General features: G+C 39.0%; 1 protein-coding gene across 1 annotated transcript in view; it reads left to right on the forward strand.

The window, feature by feature from the left end:
- Nucleotides 1–154: 154 nt before the first annotated feature.
- The window catches only part of LOC138055306 (carboxypeptidase A2-like), a 47,195-nt gene continuing 24,849 nt past the window's right edge, over nt 155–22,500 (forward strand). The window contains exon 1 of the mRNA XM_068901278.1: nt 155–414. Coding sequence (XP_068757379.1) covers nt 155–414 — 260 coding nt within the window. The remainder of the gene's footprint in view (nt 415–22,500) is intronic.

A 22,500-nucleotide genomic window follows, 5' to 3' on the forward strand; every position in this document is an offset into this window, starting at 1 on the left:
TCTTAGGTCTTAGTTTTTGGGTCTTCGTTTTAGAAACACCCCCATAATCCACTTTGTCTGTAGAAAGCGAGGCGTAATTGAATGGCCATCAGTCTAGGATATAAAAGTAAACGAGTACGGAAAGACTTCTTTCCTATCTATTTCTTTGCTCGTAATGACTATCAATGAAAATACTTACATCAAAGCGATGATAATAGATAGTCAAATGTCGCCTCCTTTAAGCACCGCACCGTCTTGTTTCAGCTGGTGTGCAGCTGCCGAAAAAAAGCAGCTTCCATCTCCTTTTGGATGGAAGGAGACAATAAAGCCTTGCTGTTTCAGTCGACTGCGAAATGATTCCATAGCCACGATAACAGAACAGAAAGATGAGTCCCGGGAGATGAGCAAGTATTTGACAGCAGGAAACTGCATTTGGTACTGTCAATCAAAGCAACACGCCCAGACAATGTAGCTAGCCGGCTATATTCGAATCTTGTGGGCACATAAAGCTACGGAATATCCTCTGAAATAATTTGAAATTAATTTTGAATAATTTTTCGACCCTCGACCATTTACCCTGGACCCTCGACTATTTACCCTCGACCCTCGACTATTTACCCTCGACCCTCGACTAGTTACCCTCGACCCTCGACCCTCGACCAAAAGGCAAACTCCCGGAATTCAGCGGGCGCCGTGATTAAGTTACCGCGGCATGTTTACTCGCCAAACAGTGAAGCATCTGTGTCAAATGATGGCAAGATACCGGGTTTTTGTGGGAATCCCGAACCATCGAGTTTGGATTCGAGTTCGAGTTCGAGTTAGACTTCGAGTTGGACTTCGAGTTGGACTTCGAGTTGGACTTCGAGTTGGACTTCGAGTTGGACTTCGAGTTGGACTTCGAGTTGGACTTCGAGTTGCGCTTCGAGTTGGAGTTCGAGTTAAAGTTGACTATAAAAATAAACTCCCCTGCCCCCAAAAAGAAATAGAGGGGTAGGGTAGGGTAGGTCCCGCAAAACCAGAGCCCGGCGAGATACTTACATTTTTCGAAGGACCGCTTTTGCTTATGGGAGGGCACAAAACCAACGATAGTATGACAAGGAATATTTTTCCTTGAAATGTAAATGCTAACCATGATCCATGATGCTAACCAACGATCTCTCATGAAGAGAAAGGATTTGAATCGAAGCAGTGTCCATTTCTGTTAAGAAAGTGCAAGTGGCACATAAAGATACCTTGCATCTCAACTTTGGCCTAGCATTGTAAGGAAATATTTTGAGGCTTAGGTGCCCGAGGTCTTCAGTACGGTCCTAGGCCCCGTAAATCGAGGATGCGTGATGCGTGACTGTGACGCTGTCCAAGTGGTCGTCTTGTGTTACACGTGTTTTCAAGGCATAAGCGGGTTTGATACGAGGTCCCCACGTGGTATGATACGAGGTCTCGTCATCAGCCTGGTTGGTCTTGTTGCTGGCCATTGTGGAATTGGCAATGGCACGGTAGGTTTAATTTAGTTTATGAAGACTTTATTTTCGAATGCAAATTAACCCTGAAACATGCCCGTTTTCAGCGAGGAAACAACAGCAACAATAGAGATAACTTCGTCGCCAGAGGAGGCGTGTGGCTATACAACGTAAGTCTTCTTTTCATCATGGATCAAAAGGGTAATTTAGAAGAGACTGAAGGAAGTGGCTTAATTGCTTATGCGTAAGTAAGTCCGAGTTGCACAGCACAGACCTGCATCTTGACGGGTAGGCAAAACGGTCAGAAATTAGAGTGAGCAACCGGAACGCCCGGGAAGGGGGAGGGGGGGGACTCCCATATGAAACAGACGGGGATGCTCGTCGTCTCGGGGTGTAAATTTTGGATTTTGGTCTCGCTTAGGGTGTTCCGGGCAAATCGCAAATATTTTAAGGTCTCGTTTCGGGTTCCGCAAATAAACACAGAATTTTCTTTTTAACTTGTTTTTAGGGGTCAAAATTTGTCTCCTTCAGGGTTCACAAAAAGCTTGAGCCACGCCCACATGGTCTCCCTTTGGGGTTAAAACGAGCATGCCCATCTGTTCCATATGGGTGTCCCCCCCCCTCCCAGGCCGCAACGATGATGCTGCTGGTATATGTTAAAACATTAGTGATCTAATCCGCTTCATATATAAAACGGGAATATAAAAGCAAAAAGCGACACAAGGTGGGTTGATTTTTTTGAAGGTATATCGATATTTCGGCTGGCCAAACCAGGCTTCTTCAGGTACAATAAGCATATTTCAAGCATATGTAGCATATTTTCGAAATATGTTCCGGAAACACAGTGAAACACAGTGTAGATAAGCTTATATTAAAAAATAATCACATAGCATAGAACGGAACAGTCTGATTCTTCGTGGATGTTCAGACCATCGGGATCAATTGTTCTGCCTTTTTGGATTACAAAATAAAACTTCTGTGGCCTTACGGATAGAGTCTCGGATGGAAGAGAATTTTTCGATGGGTATTAATTGCATGTCGTTGGCAGTGTGTGGTTAGGAGATGACAGGAAATGTTCTGCGGCTGCGGTAGGTTTAGATTTTTAGATAGGGTTGTCTATAAGGAGGGGGTTGCACTAGTACGAATTTTATTTTGTTTTGTTTTAAATTGGGTATGCCTTCACTAGTAAGCGCACGAAAACCAAGAGAACACACTGAGGCGCTCAACATAGACAGTCGATCCGGTCAATAGGAGAGCTTTCAAACACCTTCTTTTTCCGATAAATCCTTCTCCCACTTTTGGATATGAAGCGCCCAGAAGAGGGCCGTTGTTGTGGTCTGTCATACAAAGCGTGTTAAGGTCACCAACACCATCTTCGAGTCCAAACTCGATGGATTATTTCTCCGGCAAATAACGTGTTAATTTTTTTTTTCTCGACAGTATTATTTTGAAAGCAATTTTTGTGTTTAAATTTTAACAGGCCCTTTACAGGTAGACCATCACGTGACCTACTTTTCATAAAAGTGTGGGCTATAAATTAAAGAATGCCGGAAATGGAAAAAGAATGTGACAAAAGGTACCACACATTGTTGAAAACCCATATCCCTGCTCTATATTTTAATGTGTCAGCAATTTTACTACTTAAACCACATGAAAAAAAAATGAAAAATCCCAATATTGCCCCGAATTCCTGTTCCTGTTCTTCGCCCAGCTTATACATCTCTTTGCTTATTAACATTAATAATAAATAATAATTATACATTATTATCAATTATATACTTGCGTTTTAATTATTAACTCGCAACTCGAAGTCCAACTCGAAGTCCAACTCGAAGTCCAACTCGAAGTCTAACTCGAAGTCCAACTCGAAGTCCAACTCGAACTCGAACTCGAAGTCCAACTCGATGATACCTAACTCCCGGTTTTTGTAAGTTTCTTTTTCTGTCAAGTGTTATAAAGTTTGACAATGAAATGAGCGAAGTCAAAACAAAGATCACAATCGCCCAACTCTTGTTTATGCAAAGTCAAAATTTACTCTCCAAGACGCGTACGACGTTATTTATCACCAGGTAATTCCATCATTATGGAAATAGCAGCTACTTTATTATTCATCTGCGTCACAAGTTTTCACTGATTTTGGGCCTCATTTTGTTGAAACTCAAGCACGCTTCCAACAGGCCTGTGAACCCTTCCTGCTTACAGAGCAATACTAAAAAGCTTCTCCCATATCACATTTGAACCTTAAGCTCGAAAATTCAATACACAACATGATATCATAATTCACAAAGGCAGAAAATACCACAGAATCCTTTTCCAGCGAAAATTTTATTGAAACAAACAACATATTTGCTCTTAGAGGTGAAAACCTCTTCCTATTTCATTGCGTGCGTGAAGACAAGAAACTCAATTGTGTCAAATTACCATGTACTTCAGGTAAATACTCCTCACTTTGATTTCGTCTCGACGGGCGATAGATTGTTGTCAAAGTCCAGTACTCGTCGCTTTTGAGATTCATGCCTAGTTTATCCAACTGACTTTCCATTATTGAGCTCCATAAGGGTATATTTTGTTTAAGGATCCACTAAAACGCCATTCGCGTTGCATGACTTTCGACGCCATTGCAGGCTAAGTTGATGATTCTACTGTGTCCACCAGAGAAATCTACGCGGTTCGACTACCCTCTCGATCCTAAGAAAATACGCGCAGAAGGCTCTATACACAAAGACACCACTTACCAGGGGAGTGACAGGCAAGACTTTTACCGACACGGATTATGATTTACGATAATATAGAAATTACTGTTGTATATCGGCGCACCTTCGAATTTCACGATGGAGGAAGGAAGGTTGTTCTGCTTCGTGCCAGTCGTTTCAACTCCTTTCAACATATATGCTTTTGCTCTTTTCCAATGAACGAGTGTTAAGCGAGGCAACCGAAGAATTATCACCTGTTTTGCAGTCCACGTCCATGAAAAAAAGAAAAAAAAAAAAAAAAGAACAAGTAACAAAACCCGCGTTACAACAACCGGAAGTTGTTTGATCTTAACTGGGTCTTAACGGAAGCTTGTAGCAGCTCCGAGTTGTTGAAACTCCGACGGCGAAGTTGTGAAAATCCGACATCCGAGTTGTAAAATTCGAAAACATAACATCCGGCGGGTTGCAGATTCTAGAGTCCACTGCAAATTTTGAGTTAGTGAAATTTGACAGACCTCCATGGTCTCCCTTTTGTGGGTTTCTGGTTACAGATCGATACTTATGAAACCTTCAATTCACAGTTTTACTTAAACGAGAACGTCCTTGGGTCATTTTCTTTCCGCAAGCAGTGAATGGATAACGGTACCAGGAGCTGTTAAGACCCAACAACTTCCGGTTGTTATTTCCAGTCAATTTAGAGGGGGTCAGTAAGGGAGTCAGTAGGGGGTCAGTTGCCCGGAGTCAGTGTTTTGTCGTAGCCCTATGACTACTGCGGAAATTTACAAGGGGAAAATATGGAAGAAGTAGAATAGTTGTTAAATATTCTGTTATGTGAATAGGGGTAGCTGAATCACCACAGCTTTCATATCGGTAGTTTCTCGACCATTGAAAAATTTACATCGTTTTTCCCTGTCACGCAACAAAAAGATAAATTTGAAACCGTTCAATGAGAAAGGCCAAGAACTTGGAAAGTTTTAGGAAACAAATTCTCACGTATATGCATATGGGGTACTCCCTTTCTGAAATGTTTGTCGTAGCGTTTCACGCAACCAGTAACTCTGACGCAACTTAGTATCTGTGTATTGAGACACCAAAGTCCTCCACTAAAAAGTATGTGGCGAAACAACAAATCGACATGATATATGAAATGAATCATAGACAATCGCTTACTTTTCGCTCGCGAGATAAAATACAAGTGTATGCCGGAACAAAACGCTCAAACTGATAATATTCATTGGGATAGACATTTTTTCAATCAAATTTGCGTAAGGCGACAATATTAATTAGGAAATTCAAAGCGCTGCATTTTCGAAACGAAAGACGACACGGAATTCTAAGTCATCTTCTGACCTTCTATGGATAAAAATTCAGAAGACCTTTACGAATTTGATTAGCTCACCGTGAAAATCATCTATAGTTTGACAATCATGTGCTACTTGAAATTCCCAAAGGCTGTGTTTATTTCGTATACGGGCTCAATATTCCTGCAAGGTGGAAGAGGCTCATGTTTTCCCTCAAAGGGCTTTTGCTTTTCTTCAACGGCTTCAGTAAACGCATAAACGGGCTCAAATGACCGGTTAGAAGCAAAATATGAAGGTTGCGAGAAGTGCAGCAAACTGTTGTAAGATATAAAAAACTCACCCGATCAAATCACAAGAGATCATTGTCTCCGAACCAAGAGCGCATTTCGTTCGCCCTCGCGAACTATCGGCAAATCTTCGTACTGTTTTTAGAGTACGGACTTTAGTACTCTTTGTATGCGGATTGGCTCCGAAGTGTATTGTATTGTTACATACCCAGTTTTCGGAAAAAAACAACACTATGGCAATAGTGACTAAGCGCATGCGAAGTAGTCACAATGAAACTGAACCAATTTGTTCCGACTACACATTCTGACATTTATATATTTTTTGGTCTAGACGGTCTAACACAGCTTTTCACTGAGAAAATAATGATATCATATTTCTTGCTGTTGCGATGGTAGACCGTTGGAAAATGGAATGCACGATATGTCAAGGATTTCTAACTATGTAAACGTTCATGTGAAACATCTATTAATGTATAGCATTGAGTAGAAAAGAAAGTAGTTGAATTGTGCCGTTTTCCGAAAAGCAAGGTTTTCAACTGTAACGCCATGATCGCAGTTGACGTCACCTTGGAACGCAAGAAATGGTATTGTGTTACACTACACTTGCCATGTGTGACTTTCATAGTATCACTTCTCTGCTTTCGATAATAAGGTGCCAACGCGTAAACATTGATGCTATTGTATTAATAACATCCTTTCGGATTGAATAAAATGTAAGACTGCGAGCCGCCTGTAAGCTGTGTTCTACCATAATCAATCCCACATTAATTAAGTTTAACTTTAATATGCTTTGAAAAATACCAATTTTACCTACTTTTCTGCAGAAAAAAATACTTTAAAAAAAAACTTTGTTTTTTAAACATCCCTGGACAAAAGTCTTAGAGCACTTGAGCCAAAATGGTTTCAAACAAAAACCATCTATCATACAGCCCGCTCCACCCTTTTAATGTTGATTGGAATCCGGGAAACATTCAGAAATGCTGCCGCTTGTTTCAACATTGCTTGGGGGAGGGAGGGGGAGATATTGAGAGGAATTAGTACAGAACCTTTAATCGAGGCGATGTTTGCTCTAATTGTTAAGAGTGTCGCAAGACATTTCGTCCTGGATTGTTGTTTAAATCTGTTTGTTGAAATTACACTCAATTGTAGAAGGAGCATGGATGGCACAGTCGGTTAGTGCGCGGTCTTGGTGCAAGAGGTTCTCAGTTCGATTCCCGGATCTGGCATCCTTACTTCGTCTTCTTTCCTTCAGTTTAGTGTAGCTTAAGTAGCTCTTTACACGTAAAACGGAGCGCTGTTGGAGAGGAGGGCGTAAACCGCACCGTCGACCACAGGTTGGTCAGTTGAATTACTGTTACGAGTTATCGACGTTAAATATGGTTACTTTACTTTTAAACACTGCAAAACATTTTACGTCGATGTTGCTCGTTTGGACGGTGATCCAACAAGTTTGATCGTGTTTTGTCGCCAAAGGACCCTTTAGGAGGGTTGCAAAAGTGTCCGAGTGGGTAGGAGTTCCGGATCTCCATTCTCTGAACCCTGTTCATTTTACGACTCAATTAGAGGCCAAATAATAGCTGATAATAGGTGAATGAAATAGAACAGAAAAATTAAAAAGGAAATATATACGCCGTGTGCTGATCGGTTTAAAATTGTGTACATGTAAGTCAAATTATTCTCACATTTTGATTGGTTGTCCTATGATCTATTAGAGGACAGACGCATAGATGTCGTCAATGTAGCAAACATTTTCCCTCTGTTTTTTTTTTTTTAAATGACGGGAAGTTTTCAGAATTTCGACAATATGTTTGGTGATGAAATGATATATGAAATGGATCATATATATCTTAGGTGACTGGGCGAAATCTGAGGTACAAAAAATCTTGTTGAGGCTGTGAACAGGTACGAGTAGCAGGAAGAAAGAAAATCTGTTTAGAAAATGAAAAAATACTCCATTAGTCTCTTCAGTCGGCAGTCGAGCGAGACTAAACCAAACACAAAATTGTACGTGAATTTACTTCAAAGTAAGAAACACTGCTTTGTTTCGAATTTAACAAACATAGTAAGCAGTCTGAAAATAGTTGTTGACAGAGATTGGTGTCAGGAATGAAACATCACAACACCACTTCTTAAAGAGGAGGACATTGGGGTATATTACAAACCGCAAAACCGAAGAAAAAATCATCCAAAACCGCAAACCGCAAAACCGCAAAACCGCAAAAAAATTCGGTCAAAACCGAAAACCTCATACAAAACCGTCAGAAAACCGATACAATGGTGACAAGTGGGGCATACAGAGCAAACTACACTAACACTTATTTAGTAAAAGTATTTGTGAATGTCATGGACTTGTCTAAAGCCTTCATATCTTTTAGTATCTGCTTAAATCATTGCCTTATTTCTGCCGCTCTCTCGAGCCCGGACTTAGTGGGCTCATTTTCCGAAAAGCAGCTGGTAATGAAACCAAGTTAACTTAGGAGAATTTGCTCACAAGTCCTCTCTAGAATTTCAATTTTTTGCAATCGCAAAAAGCTATAGCTCTGGAAACTAAATCGAAAATCTCTAATTGAACATTTCTATTTGATAACCAAGACCCGACAGTTTGGAGATTCGACTGGAATGTTTAATTAATCTTGGTTTAAAACACGCGATTGCACTGAGGAAGTAACCGGTACAATTTGTTCCCTGTTTTACGTGGCAGCAGGAGCATGCTCTAAGGTTAAATGTAGTAATAAACAAATACTTACTTATAACAGCAGTCGAGTATTGAACCTCACCGCCCTTCCATGTCGCGACGTTGCACCAAAGTCAAAGAGAAAATTCGTCCCTCTGATGTCCCTTATTCATCTTGCTGGCCCTGGGAATTGTTGTCATCTGTACTTCGTCACTACTTTCATCAAATTCTTGCTGGCTTTTATCAGAGTCACTAGCTTCTTAACTCACTTCAGGCTCGTTTAGATCTAGTCTGAAGAGTCAGCCGTCTGACACTTCAGACTAGTTTAGATCTTCATGGGGTCCTTCACCTTCATCCACTGCGAAGTCCAGGTTAACCTTATCACCAACACGAGCGTCATTCGACACGCGTGACCCCCTCTCGTGACAGTCTCTCGTGACAGTCAGTTTGTCACGCATTCCTCCCAATAACTTTGGCGTTTCGCGACTGTAGAGGGTTTTCAAGTGACGTCTCCGTGAATTGAGCTCTATTATCACTCAAAAGGGGAGCAGGGATGGCTCAGTGGTGAGAGCACTCGCCTCCCACCAATGTGGCCGAGGTTCGATTCCCGGACCAGACGCCATAAGTGGGTTGAGTTTGTGTTGGTTCTCTTCTCTGCTTCGAGGGTTTTTCTTCGGATTCTCCGGTTTTCCCCCTCGGCAAAAACCAGCATACAGCCGATTCCAGCTGGCTGTAAGCTGTGCTCCAAGGTCACACATGGACCGTATAGCGGCTGCCAGAGGCGCCATTGTATGCTTTCGGTTCGACCTTGTTGAGCTGCGTCGTTGCTGTACTTTGCGACGGCGATTAGCAGCGACAATTAGCGACAATTATTAAACAAGGTTACTGATCACGTGAGTGAAAACACTCTATTCGAGATCAATTGCAGCTGAAATCTAAGAGAAACCGGAACCGAAATAGGACAAAATGGGGAAACCCAAAAAGCACATCGGATAACAAAACCACCGTCACTAAGAGGGTCTCAATGGGGGCGTGGGGTGCACATGTCAGTTGCCGGTAAAAATTATATTACTTTGTCAGTTTTCGGTTGAAATTCTCGACATTTGTCGGTTGTCGGTAAATCTCAATTAAAAATGCAAGTTAATTATTCATATTTGTTATGTAATTTGCGCAGTTTTAAGACTTTAAACTCGAGGCAAAGTGTATAACTTGAAATAATTGATTATTTGATTCCATTTAAACCTCGTTTACTCTTTTTTTTTAGCAACGTGATCGTCTACCCCACTTTTGTTTGCAAATCTAGTATACAGATAAAATCACCAAAGATTTCATTTTTGATGTGAATTTGTTTTCCTGTCGATTACAGGGCATCGAAGTAAATCGAGTGATTTGCGCTAGTGGAGTTAAACTTCCAGTTTGTACTTCAAGTAAATAACTTTTTGTGTAGCTGTACCGTTTGGGCGCCAAAATGAAGTCGCAAAGGACCTGGCGACGAATTGGTCTTTTTATCTAAAAAAAACGAAACTCATTGTAAAGAGCCGTGTTATGATGCATGGATTGCCCAACAGAATTGTAAGTAGACTTTCGCTGCGAATATTTCAGCCTTTAAAGTGTAATTTCATATTTAAAACGCAAATCTTTTATTTGCTTTGCAGTTTGACTGTTGCCGATGACGTTTCCCGTTGGCAACAAGTGCAGAAATAAAGCGGTTATCTACACATCGACTGTAGCCTTCAAATTCAAGTAACGCTTCGCTACGTAAGCGCGAATCATCAAGAGAGGTAGATTAGACAGAGTGAAACGCCCACCTTTTAGCTACGGAAGAAGCTAAAAGACATCAACAAACACTTATTACACTTATTATTCGACGGCTCTCGTGGCTTTATAATGGATTTTCTTTGTGCTTTCTGCCAAAAATTTCGCTGACATACGTATCAATCTGCACCGTTCAATGGATCTTTAATAATTTTACAACTATTATTACAGGACGTCAAGTTTCTATTTTTTCCTATTTTTTGGCTTGCTTCCTATCAAATTTTTTTTTTCCTTTTTTTAAGGGTTTTACTTACACAGCAATTTTCAGAGTTAATTTAACTCGAAAAACGGAGTTAAAATTTTCGATTCAAAATAACTCTGTTTTGGGGGTTATTTTAACTCCATTTAAAGGTAAAATACCTCTTGTTATAAAGTCACTCGATGAGATTTACCTTAACTCCAACAAGAAACTATTTAAAAAAAAGAAATAGTGTTTCGCTTCCGGAAAGGTAAGGGCAGGAGAAAAGATAAAATACTGTAGTGCGGGTCACTCCGTCTGTCATATTTATTTCGCTTCGTCTATTGAAACTCTCCCGAAATAAAGATAAAATGTGGACACAAACTCTCTTGGAACGGCAAGAAGTCTGTCAAGGAATGTTAACCATTAAAGGGAAGAACAGATACTTGTTTATGTGCACAATACATCAAAGCATTAAGTCTGCAAATACCTATTTAACCTTCAAATGGCACTACGTACGTGCATTTCAAATTCCGTTTTCTGTGACTTTTCCATTACTTTTGTTACATGTGAACCTAGACAGTTACCGGTATTAGCTTTAAAATAATTTGTTCCTGGTTAACGCAATTTATTGCGACTCACAAGGGCGAAGATTGTTTAAAATACATTACTCATTAACACCAAGAGAGATAGGTTTGGATTTTTCAACAATAGATTGCTTTAATCTAACTCAAAATCATTCAGATAGTCAAAGCTTAATATTTATGACCCATTTCCTTGTCTTTTTATTTGTCAGCATTATGATTTGTGATACTTCAGGTTCACATGTTCATAAGTTTTTTTCAATCTCAGAGATGTTTAGATCATGTTTTCAGTTACAAACTCTCTTTTGATTGGCCACTCTACCTCACTGTGTTAATAGTTCACCCTGAAGTCAAAATAAATACGTTTCATTTCTGAGTAAAGGAAAAAAAATGAAGTACACATATTAGATTCAAAATAACTCCTTTCTGAGGGTCATTTTCACTCCAAATTTAATTCCAATTTAGGAGTTGTATTAGATTGAAAAAGGAGTTTCTTCAACTCTACCCCATCAAAGATAAGAGTAATTTAAACTCCATAATAAGAGTTAAAATCACTCTGGTATTAGATTAAAAGTAACTCTGGCACATTCACTCCATTCAGTTTTGGAAATGAAAAGAACACTATGCACAATGATTATAACATTTTTAATTGAATCAGATTTAGTTTTCTTTATACAAAAAACAAATTTAATTTTTAAAAGGGACATTAATGTACGAAAAAAAAAAAACTTTTCAGATAATAAATGATTCCTGTAAAATGTTGTAGTATTTCACATAGAGAAAAACATGTAATTATTTAATCTCACTTCCTCCAGTCTGAAAAGTGGCATTAATGTAATAATAATGATTTTACCAGTAAATAATTATTACACGTGACTCTCGTAAAATACTTCTGTATTTCACAAAGAGAAGAACATGTCACTCTCATGTCTTACTATCTCCTGTCACAAGCATAATAAACTAGTGAGGATGGACAGTTGCAGAAATAATTTTTGGCCTTTGGAAGAGTCAATGTCATAGATTATTGACTTTAAGCAGAAACTATTACTGTTTCAATTTTTTTGACCGGAAAAATAATGGTCAGCAGTGGAGTCATGAAAGGTAATCTTCCCAACGAAAAAAGTCACAACCTTATGAGTTCAAATTTGAAGGACATTGAGAATATACTAAATTCAATCTAATTAAAATAAATGAATAAATAATAAACAATCCATGCTCATTCTTTAAAAATATCTGGCTTGCCATTTAATTTTCAGAAGGTTTTATCGGGAATAAGGAACAACTCATTATTATATTTCATACAGTAAAAAGATTTTAAAATATTTTGCTTTAAAGGGGCACTGTTATTATTGGACATGCGATAGCTTTTGGACTAAAAGATTAAAACATTGGGCTAATGTTTTCAAGTTGGGTGAGCTGGCTTGAAAATCTTGAAAATTTCATAATGGCAGTGGCAATGGTCCTGGTGTGAAATTAAGAAACTCTGGGCAAGATAAATATTCAATTTCCTTAAAAGAGAAAAAGAAAGAGCCACAAAAGGTTTGTACACCTTACAGCATACTTTCCTTGTAAAAAGCCCCGCTTCAGCGCTAAAGCCGAAGGGAAATCGGCGAGTTTAAGATTCACTGTTGGTTGACAGCATTATTCATTTGTTCTGCAGTCTTTCCGTGTGAAAGTGTGTTCAGTAGTTGTAGTGTGCTTAGATTAAATGCTTATCCGTGATTTTCAATCCTGCATGTTGAATTACGGCACGGAGTCTGCTTATGAGAACATCTCTACAGTGTTGCCTTTAATGTACCATTTTTACGTCCGATGGCAAAAAATGCAACTTTTAACCCGTGACTGGGTAAAATGAATATTTTGCTGGCACGGAGCAGAGGACTGGTGTGTGCGGTGATGCTTTTTGCGGGTAATGTGTATTGACAGGCTAACCGTTAGGAGTTTGGATTAGTTATAGGTCAGCCTTGCCTTGCTTCCTTTCGTTTTTGATCGTTTTCTTTCATTTATATAGATACCTTAAAACCCCAAAGGTAGCGCTACAGCCTCAGTTGGGGGTACACGATCCCCATTTTTTTCTATTGGGGGGTTTTTAGGGATTACGTGTCTGGCGTGGTGCGTAAGGAGTCGTCTGCAGCAGTGTGCGTATTTATCAATAAAGCTGGGAAGGCTGACCCATATACCCTTGCATGTTAATACGTTGTTGATTTTGTCTGGTTGCGTAATGAGGCAAAATAGGAAGCAAGTGGGTCCTTAAGTCATGGAAACTGTTGGTCCTTCCCCAGTGAACACAACTGTGTTCAACAAAGTTCTTTCGTTTCGTGACATTTGGTCGCTTGGCATATTTTGGTACTTTTTTGTAGGAATATTAAATTCAATTGTATCCGCCTCGACCTCCGAGAAAATCAAATAATAGTTCGAAACTTAAAGAGGAGCAGGAGTTGAGGCTTATGCATGCGGAAAAAATGACCAGCAATCATAGTTTACAACAAATAGGTAAGTACCTGTCTATGTACCAGTTGTTTACACATATAACCCACTAGTCATGCGGCTAATTCAATCCAAAGGTCAGAGCAGGAGGCTAATCTGTTGAAATGTTTCAATGCTTCTTTGATACTAATTTTCGGCAGTTTCATGCGTAGGAACACATTAAACGCAGCTCGCTACTTGGTAAGTAATTGTTCAGTCCAGTTGTTATTATTTTTTCTTTTAAGAAATAATCCCAATCTCAATCGGGGCAAGAAGGAGTTACATTTAGTTCCATGGTTAAAAGACAATCAAAGCTAGACTTTAGTGAAATACCAAGTAATGGGTTTCTTATGGGTTGGTTCAAGTAACGTACCCTGACGAGGTAAACGTTCTTGCCAATTTACGTATAATATCGTAATTGATGTCATTAGATGAACAGTGAAGCTAAGCCCGATATTATTAAGATAATTTCATATCTTTAACTATGTTATTGTTGTTTTTTGTTTCTTCAACATTATTAAGAAATTGCACGGCGGCTATTTTGAAAATCATAATCAGCTTCGATGCTCAAATCACATCGCCCTTGTAATAACAGGCAAAATGTGGTTATATCCACATCCTTCATCCTTCCGTGTTTTTTTAAAAATTAAAACTATAGTTAAATGCGCTTATCGATTCGGATATGAGAGAGCTTGTAGATAATGGAAATCAAGCTCGTTTGTCACAGTAGCCGAGCAGGAAATGAATTCGAAGTAATTTGGAATATGCGCGAAAAATTTGAGCCAGCCAACATTTGTTGGAACTTTGTCAGGGAACTTTGGAGTTAGTGTTTAGACTTAATAACAACCAAAGGCGTTTTTACATACTAAATCAAGGAAAACGTACGGTAACCACATCCCCTTACTTCCAGCACCGATTTACTTACCAATATACACGTACTTGCTAACAATTGATGGACTTTTTGTTTTATGTTTCCTACTTTCAATTTCAACCTAGTTTAAAATTAAATTTACCTAGGTTGAAATCACTTCAACCTGAATCTAAAATTTACCTGTAACATTGCCTTATAAAATCTAACCGAAGCAAAAGAATCTTGGTCAATTGTTTCCGGTTTCAAGCCAAACATTACCCGTGAATTAACAGAAAACTACGAATAAAGCGCTTCGAAAACTGTGCGTTCGGACCCTCCGTGTCGAGGAACGTTTTTCCTTGGCCAAGAAAAGGCTGTGCGAGTCAAAGAAAACCACCAAACACCGTAAGAAAAAATTACCTCTTCGAGCCCGGAGCCTCAGTTCCATGTGGAAAGTCAGTTCAGATTTCTCGTCAAACAAGTTTTGGCCTGCGCAGCTGACACTACTTCACAGTGCATCAGCGAAAACTTTTTTACGATTGTGACTGCAGCAGTGCAGTGAAGGATCTTCTTCTTAATAGTTTTCTTAATTTGGAGCATTTTAACGACGTCGTATTGATTCTAAATGGCGTGAAGTTTGATTAATTGTTTTTCGAAGAGCAAAACCTCTTATCGAAAGGACGTTTAAAACAGAGTTTCATATAAACAGGGAGGACGTTGCCTAAAGTGCTGAATTAAAAATTTCGAAATGTTAGAAAGTTTCGCCACTAGTTTTCAAACAGTTGATAAATAACCCAGGTTAATTAAATTAATCTAGTCTGATCTAAATTTATCTAGTTTGATTTAAATGGACCTGAATTAATTTCAACCTGTAACAGCAACTTATTGGAAAAGATTAAGGTGACGTGGGTTGTTTGTTGGGATATTTAGCCGTCAAAGCCTCTGTTTTTCTCTTGTGGCACAAAAACGCTTTGGCTCTGCACTCTCAAGTCCAACGTAGTTCTCTTATACACAATGTTTGATGCTTGTAAGAGATGCAACGATGACCCTTGATACGCTGTTGGATAAGGCAAGGGCATTGAAAGTGTCCAAAAAACAAGACGGGACATTGAATTTTTGGAAAGAGCTAACTATGTACTGTCTCAGCCTTTAAAACCTCCTCTAGAGAACCGGTCTTGTTAGAACAGCGGTAAAAGCTGGCCACACGAAAGCAAAAGTGGTTGTCCTGCACAAAACTCATAATTGTCGTGTTTGTCACGAATATGGTCACTACGCGGAATGCTGTCGCACGAAGTTATCTGGTCAATGCCGACCTCCACAAAAAGGTCAAAAGCCTGGTGAGCCCCGAAATCGAAGCCCAAACCTTCATGCCGAGAGTGTTAATCAAGTGGAACTAGGAATTATACCACGTGAAGCCTCGTCAAGTTATGCTGGTGAGTGTACGTTCAAATTACCAACACCTGCCACTGAGGTCAGTTTGCCATTTGTCACATTTAAAGCCAATAGTGTCAAGTTTAACTTCCTGATTGATTCTGGAGCGAGTGTGAACATACTGAGCGTAAATGCTTCGAAGAAGTGCGACGTGAAGCTGCATTCCTGTGATACAAGAGTGTATGCCTACAACCCCAGTGATCCACTCCCCGTTCTAAGGACGTTCTCAGAGTTTAGTTTTGCAGAATCTTAGCTTGGCTGCTCACAAAGGCTCCCCATTATAGCAAGAGGCGCATGGTAAAGTTGAAAGTTCGTGAACACCTTCGGCAAGGTGCTGCGCACCACTAGAAACGGGAAGCAACGGGTGTAACAGTTTCCACGTAATTATAGTGGCTCTCCTCATTGCACTACCGGCGTTGCCCTAGCCACTGCCCTTTTTGGACGACCAATCAGAGTGCATAGACTCAGTCTGACCCTGCAGTTCTTCATGAAAGAGGTGCTACATAGGAATTGAGGATATAATAAAATGATGAATCCAAAAGAGCTATCAGAGACTGTCATATCCAAGTTGGAGACACTGTCTTACTGAAACAGCCAAAACGAAATCATATGTCACCTGCCCACCACCATGTCCCATTGACTGCCACAGGCAGGAAACAGCATAATAACTGCTCAAGGTCCTTAATTGCATGTCACGGACAATCCCACACTCTTCAATACCTTTCTCACAAATGACTCCATCACAATGTCCAACGATGTTACCCAAGAAGCCTCCAATTATGTGGACGTGAAACCTGGTTCCCCTTCTTTAACTCACTCGTTGACTTAGGACTCTACGGATCATGAGGCCATTGACCCCGCTTGGCGTTCTGAGATCTCATCTCAAGGCGTGCTTCGAAGGTCAAGGACTTATTCAAGAAATGTGATTAGGCATTGGCTATTGATTAATTTGTTTTGAGCATTGCTATCGGACATTCCTGATTTGAGACCGGTTTTTAAGCGTTACAGATTTGAAGGACACAGCGTTCTGTGACTTAAAGTCTCTCAAACTTAATTCAGTTGCTGTTGAACCCCGCCTTACGGCGACCTCGATAATAAGGTCACCTCGTTATTGCGGCAACTTTTTTTCTTATAGAAAACATTCTCTTATAGAAAACCCTCGTTAATGCGGTCACTCGTTAATACGGTGAACGGTCACAATTTTAAAATTAAGAAAACGAAAACGCCTGTGACATGTCAATTTCATTGACCTTTGTTATTTACCACAGTAATCTAACAGCAGATTTACTCTACAAAGTACTGTCAGCAACACTCCTCACTGTTTTAATTACAAACACGATCTTGGCACTACTGTAACATCTAGTCAAGCAAGCCGCGAAGAGATTAAGCCATTGTGCTTCCATCAAAAACACGATACTAAAGTCTTTCCGTTCGGTAATTACGTACAGTACACTCAGCAGTTTTAAGCGTTTTACCTACTGAGCGAAGTTTCAAGTATTTTATACAATTAGTGCATGTACGTACATTCCTGTTGTTTATTAAAGAGAAAAGTTGTTCCGTAAGTGCAAATGCGATATTTGTCATCACGTTCCTTTGGTCACCCTACCCTGTTAATACGGCCAACTGTTTTGGGCCCGTTGATGACCGTATAAACGGGGTTCCGCTGTACATCTGTTTACGGTTAGTAAGATCTTAAATAAGCTAAAGGAAAGGAGAAATTTATTGTTGCGTGACACTAGCATCACGCATTACGTCAATGCAAGGTTTTCTGGGATAAAAGAGTTGAAAAATAGCTCTTTCAAGGTTGAAATGACTCTGGCAAGTGATTGATCGGCAGTGTGTGCTGAGCAGGATATGGTATGGAACTGCCTTCAGAGTTCTAATTTCAAGGAGACAAATTTTCGTGCGATTAGCTTGAAGAAAAGTTAATAAAGGAAACTTTAATGTACTGCAATGAAAAAAAAAGCTAATTGTAATCGAAGTGATGGGACAGTGTGCGATTAAATCATTAAAATCGAACCCTTTTCGTTAGATATTTTCTTTATATTGTTTACTATCCGCTTACGGGAGGATATTTTAGACCCTTTGGACCCCGAATAGGTGGCCGTGTCCGCTTACGAGAGGTTAAATATGTAGTGTTTTAGAGGAGAAATTACCGGGACCGCGGTTTTGTGTCCGCATTCGGGAGGTGTCCGCTTACAGGAGGTATCCGTTAGTGGACGTTCGACTATACTTAAGTACTTATTTTATCTTTAAACAAGAGTTGCGTTTCAATTAAATTAACCACCAAGACCAGAAAGGCAAGTATTTCCATGGTAATCGGTCTAGGCTTAGAAAACCTCATTTTAAGGAAGTGCCTACTATTGTTATTGCGCATACGTTCTGAGCATCTCGAGATTGTCGGATTTCCTATCGGTGATGCTTACTAATACAGGGATATTTTTGCGCCGTTTAAACTCATGCAGAGAAAGTAGATCTTAGTAAGTATTATTGGTTTCCAAAAAGAAAATTGGGGGAAACCATACATTTTTCAGAGATAATTAAGCAATCAATTTGAGAAAGAACGCCATACATGGTTTTGTATTTTAAAGCTTTTTACAAATATTGTTCATGAGTTATCTTTGAAAAATGCGTGGTTACCCCCAATTTCCTTTTTCGATTTCAATAACACTTGTTAAGATCTACAGTTCCCGCATAATCATAAACCGGGGCAAAAATACCTTTGAATTAGTAGGCACCGTCCTTAAAACAACAATTACTACTTGCCAGTAGATAGACGAGTTGCAAACATTTAAAATGAGTTGTATTATTTTTTTCAGTATTTTTACGGAAACCGTTCAAACGTTTTCACAGTTTTACTGCTAACAGTAATTCTATTAAGACTTGGTGAGAGGAAACATTGAAAAAATGAGACTAACGTGGAAACAGGGGACTTAATTCGTCTCTACCAAGGAAACGTAAAAAGAATATATTTAGATTTTTCTTTGCGCCTAGAAAGAGAAATCGGCAGAACATGTTGTGATCAAACGATAAAGAGATTCCCTCTCCGTAACTTACTTCGGTGCATTTAAAAGTTGTTTGTTAAGCGCCTTAAGCAGGCAAAAAGTATACTTAAATTCAAGGATGTTTGGCAAACAGAAAATTTAACCTAACTTTGGCTCTGGCCGAAAAATAAAGATGTAAATTTCCCTAACATAAATCTTATACTGTTAATTATTGTTTTGTTTCTAGTGTGATAGGTGCCCAATGTCAACAGTACCAATCTTTGCAGTGGGCTTTCTGCTTTTGACAATCTCTGCGACTTCAGAAGACTCCACCACCAGAATGAAGCTGTACTGGGGGTGAGTTCAAAATGGCCACCATTTTGTCATTCTTTGGTTTCCATGCAAATTGGTCCCTATGGCCTCGTTCAAGGTTAAATATTCTTTTGAATTTTACGTTTGAAAGCGAGGCCATAAGGGCCAAATTTGCATGGAAACAAAAGAATACTAAAATGACGGCCATTTTGGAATAAGGTGTATGGCTACGCGAACTGAGCGCCACAATTGTGCTACCAACGGAAATTTTAGCAGTAAGCTATATTTAGCTAAGTAATGTGTGCATTTAGGGTGCACGAAAGTTTCTAGCTAAAAATATATATTTTTAGGTATTTAGAAGCAATGCTTTTAGTAAGTGTTGTGTGTATTTTTTCCATTAAAAGCACTCAGATGTATTATTTCAATGGTATTTTGCACGAAAACTACAAGCCTTTAGAATCATTGAATGTCGTCTGCCACATTTCTCTGACTCGGAAAATAACAAAAAACCATAGCCTTGATAATTCTGATTTGATATCATGCGACTAAAATCGAGTTTTCAATTGACTGATGGAAGTAAAACTTACACTTCGGTTATTATTAAAATATCAGATGTAGGGTTAGATACATCATGGTCGAGAAGTAGCATTATACTCGACTGATCTTGATTATTCCTGACACCCTTTCCCATACCTAAAGACAAAAAAATATCTCCGTAAGTCAGAAACACACTATTCTATTGCATCAATTTCAACTTTACAAGCAATAAGCAACAAATTAGAAATAATTCTCAAAAGCACTCAACGACGGATAGACAACTGGCAAGCCTTAGCAGCCTGGCATAATGATGCAACCGGGCCTTGAAGGTTTAATCCTTCACAGGTAAAACACTTGAAAGGCAAAATTTGTCAATGCAGCTATGGGACTGTTGATTTATTGTTATTGTTATTATTATGATTATTATCATGATGACGATGATGATTATTATTATGGCAGTATTCAAACTTCTGGATGCCCAGACCTATAAGCCTTGATTGAGCGGCGAGCCAATCAATGCATAGACTGCATAGACTAAGTATAAAAATATAATACATAATATAAAATTACTATTTCTAACCTATTTGTACAAAAAGTGAAAAACTAAATTTTCTATTGATGATGTGGAAATAAAAAAGGCCTTCTTATTAATAAGGTCCTGTATCTGTGAAACATATGTACAATGCTTTCAATTTAAAATACTGAAAGACATTTTATTCACAAATTCCCGCTTAGCTCAGATGGGTTTAATACAAAGCCATCTCTGAGCTTTTTGTAATACTGGTGCGGAAACAACTGATCATTTATTCTTTTACTGTGTTTACTCACGGGCGTTTTGGGAAGAATTTGAATCTCATTGGATCGCTATAGCCAAAGAACAAAGGAAACTTGAGTTAAAGACTATTTTAGTTGGTGTCACAGATACTAAATATTCTCTGTTTAATTATTTAATTGTTTTAGGTAAGCTACATTTATGGAACTGTCGTAGGAATCACTGTCGTCCGTTCTTCTCTTCCTATAAAGAACTAGTTAAAAGAAAATATAAAACTGAATGTCAATAAATATGTGTCGCAGTTCGTCTTTTTATTATCTCTACAACATACGCAGGATCAGAAAGTATTTGTCTCATCAATCTGCCATATCCCTCATCCTCGCGTTTATTACTAGTAAACTGGACTACTGCAACAGTCTTTTATATGGCCTTCCTACAATTCATATTAATAAACTTCAAAGAGTTCAAAATGCTGCTGCGAAACTTGAAACTAACACTCCTCGCATGTGCCATATCACTCCCATTTTAGAAGATCTTTACTGGTTGCCCATCAAATACAGAATTGAATTCAGAATTGTGCTGTTAACATTCAAGTATCTCTATGGACTGTCGCTCCCCAGTCAAGATATAATCTTAGGTCCAGGAATGCAACTCTGTTGGTGCCAGCCAAGGCAGGGTGCCTACCCACACTTGGTGACCGAGCCTTTCAGTCGGCTGCTCCGAAACTGTGGAACAGTCTTCCGGCGGAAATCAGAAACATTCAGACCCTCACATCTTTTAAACGAGCTCTCAAAACATACTTTTAAAGACAGTTTTTAATTGACTCATTTATACAAATGAACTTTATTTAAAAAAATTTTCTTTTTTTGGATAGCTTTCTAATTGACTTATTAATTTTGATCTTATTGTCTGTTAATGGCATATGAAAATATTTTTATTGTATATGCGCAATATAAGTTTTATATTAATTATTATTATTATTTACTATTTACAGGTAAATAATAAATGTATATGATTAAAATAAATAAAAAATGCCCTCCTTGGATTGGGTTACTTATAATCCTAAATGAGCTTGCACTATTCAGCGTACTAGTGATGACTGATTTTCTGCCTTATGCCACAAAATTATAATGGCATAATGTATCTAACCCTGACCAGCTGGGGCCCGTTTCTCGAAAGTCCCGAGAACGTTTCGGGCCCGAAAAGCCATTTGTGAATCTGACAACCTCTTGCTTTGGAAAGCCGATCTTTTGACATGTTTTCAAGGTAAAAAAAAAAGCAAAATGAGAGTGAAGATTGACGACTTAAATCCTCTCCGTTCTTGAGATACAGAGGGAATTGCGACACTAAAAAATGGCCAGTAAAGTTTCGGGACTTTCGAGAAACGCGCCCCAGACATGAAGATGAATTGCACGCACGCAATTCCCTTAATATAGAGATTTAGCCAAGTCTAAAATCGGGGCTTCCGTTTCTATCCCCAGAAAGCGATATGGTATATATGGAAATAATTATGCTTTTGCATAAAGTACAAAATTAATCGTCATTTCTCTATACAGTTTACACTGATCAAACACCTCTGAGTTGACAGCGGTAAACAAACAATTGCAAGCCTTGCAGAGAATGACCAACAATTTTAGTCAATTACATGCACAGTCAGTAATCTCTTTCACAAAAATTTCCATTTGACTGATAATCTTTACGCTCTCTCTCTTCAGTCTTCAGAGTGGTAAATTCGCTTACTCGACTGCAATTTCACAGTCAAGACTGGACATCCATTTCCCACAAAAAGCCTATAAATGTGATTGTTAAAATATGCCAGAATCGATGTCAACAGGGAACTGCAAGCGTTTTCAGGACTTCTTCGTTTTGAGGCATGTATTAAGAAGGAAAACTTTTGACTCTTTTTCTCTCAGCTTTACGGTGTTCTTCATTGGAATTTTCTCTCCCTCTTCTTCCTCGGCTTCTCTTGAGGCTTTTTTTGCTTAAATTTCTCAAATTTCGTCGCCGTCTCTCTCGTGCTCTTTTCTGCTCTTTAATCTTTATCCTGTTGCTCTTCACTAATATGATTTCCAGCCAGAAAAACTCGGGTTGCTAAATGCAACGCTGCCACGCGATTTCCTGCCAAGGAAAATTGCTCGAACAACCTCGTCCCCAGAGGCTGTCTTGCCTCCCACCTCCAT

This window comes from Montipora capricornis, chromosome 7 (genome assembly GCF_036669925.1).
Source record: "Montipora capricornis isolate CH-2021 chromosome 7, ASM3666992v2, whole genome shotgun sequence".
NCBI lineage: Eukaryota > Metazoa > Cnidaria > Anthozoa > Scleractinia > Acroporidae > Montipora > Montipora capricornis.